The sequence below is a fragment of the Canis aureus genome, chromosome 23 (assembly GCF_053574225.1).
Source record: "Canis aureus isolate CA01 chromosome 23, VMU_Caureus_v.1.0, whole genome shotgun sequence".
NCBI lineage: Eukaryota > Metazoa > Chordata > Mammalia > Carnivora > Canidae > Canis > Canis aureus.
Window position 1 is genome coordinate 22734091 of NC_135633.1, and position 1741 is coordinate 22735831.

The 1741-nt window shown below is 46.4% G+C and overlaps 1 protein-coding gene across 1 annotated transcript; it reads right to left on the reverse strand.

Annotated features, from left to right (window-relative positions):
- Positions 1 to 367: 367 nt before the first annotated feature.
- Positions 368 to 1306, reverse strand: LOC144295368 (olfactory receptor 51I2-like). The gene has a single exon (XM_077867757.1). It carries the CDS (start codon positions 1304 to 1306, stop codon positions 368 to 370), a length of 939 nt encoding a protein of 312 aa, XP_077723883.1.
- Positions 1307 to 1741: the final 435 nt, after the last annotated feature.

Sequence of the window (1741 nt, forward strand, 5' to 3'; positions counted from 1 at the left end):
AACAAACACTGGCAATTTTAAGGACATGTATTAATTATTATTATACCGATAACAATTATTTTTTATGGAAAATGAGTAGCTTAGATTAATATACCTTTGCAGTTATGTCTAATCAATCAATAGTCTGATATTTACCTTTCTGTGAATGCCACTGAGGTTTGCTGAATGTACTATCTTTTGTTTTGTGTTACAAGTTTTATAGCTCCATTTCCTGGTTTTTATTTTTCCTCCACTACACACACATATCTCATCCTTTGTGATATGATGAGGATGATGATGATGAGGAGGAGGAGGAGGATGACAATGACACTATGGTTGCTAACCTATGTCTAGAGTTAACATCATATATCAAAGTCAAACCTGAAAATCACATTTTGATGCGGTGAAACATACGGACAATGGCTCGGCGGATCTCCTTTGTCTTGGCGCTGTAAATGAGAGGGTTGAGCACAGGAGGTACAAAGAGGTAAACGTTGGACATGAAGACATGTATGTAGCGTGGGGCATGTTCCCCAAAGCGGTGCACTACAGAAACCCCAATCATCGGTACATAAAATGCTAATACAACCAAGATATGTGACACACATGTGTTGAGAGCTTTCAGGCGTTCCTTGCGGGAAGCGATGGCCATGACTGAACGCAGAATGAGCACATAGGAGAGGAAGATAAAAAACATGTCCATGCCAAAGGTGGATATAAGAACAAAGAATCCATAGATGCTGTTGATAGTGATATCAGCACAGGCTAGCTTCATCATGTCTGGGTGCAGGCAATAGGAGTGAGAAAGAACATTGGATCTGCAGACAGGCAGCCTCTTGAAGAGGAAGGGAAGGGGAAAGAGGGTGATGAAGCTCCGGGCAGTCACAGCTACGCCGATTCCAGCAATGACTCCATTGGTGAGCACAGTGGCATAGTGCAAAGGATCACAAATGGCCACATAGCGGTCAAAGCTCATGGCCAGCAGAATCCCTGACTCCATCATGGAGAAGGAATGAATGAGAAACATCTGGATCAGGCAGGCATCAAAAGCAATGCTGCGGGCGTTGAGGCAGAAGGTTCTGAGCACGGTGGGCAGCGTGGCCATGGACATGGCCACGTCACTGAAGGACAGCATGGACAGGAAGTAGTACATGGGCTCGTGGAGACTGGGCTCCACTCGCACGGCCTGTAGGATCACAGTGTTGCCTCCGAGGGCCACGGCATACATCACACAGAGGGGCCCTGCTAGCCAGGAGTGAGAGCTCTCCAGACCAGGGATGCCAGTCAGGAGGAAGGAAGCAGGATGACTGACATTGAACAGTCCCATGGCAGGGGGAAGCCAGGGCACTTTATAGGTTCGGACCTGGAGGACTTTGGAGAGTTGCCCTTTCTGGGGGGCAGGGGCCAGGGAGTCGGAGACACCGGGCATGAAGTCCACACAGTGGGAAACTGAGGCCTTCCTGAGATCACTGCTTAGGGGAAAACATTGGCAAACTTCCTTTCTTCATATTTCCTCAGCATCAGGCTTCCGGCTGGGATAATAACCCTCTGTTTTATAGATGAAGGAAGACATTGATAATACATCAGTTAGGTAAAAGAAAATGTTTCAGTCGCATTATGTTAAGCCGTATTCTCTACAATTTCAATATGTCCTTGAAGCAGCATTGAACGTGTTAATAGAGAACCTTGGCAGGTTGTGCATCAGGAACTCACATATTAACCCCTCACCACATAGGCACAGCCTTACCCGGGTTTTGTTAAA

Bases quoted from the DNA above. Each gene is read 5' to 3' on its own strand.
- LOC144295368 (XM_077867757.1), bottom strand. From the start codon at position 1,306: ATGGGACTGTTCAATGTCAGTCATCCTGCTTCCTTCCTCCTGACTGGC.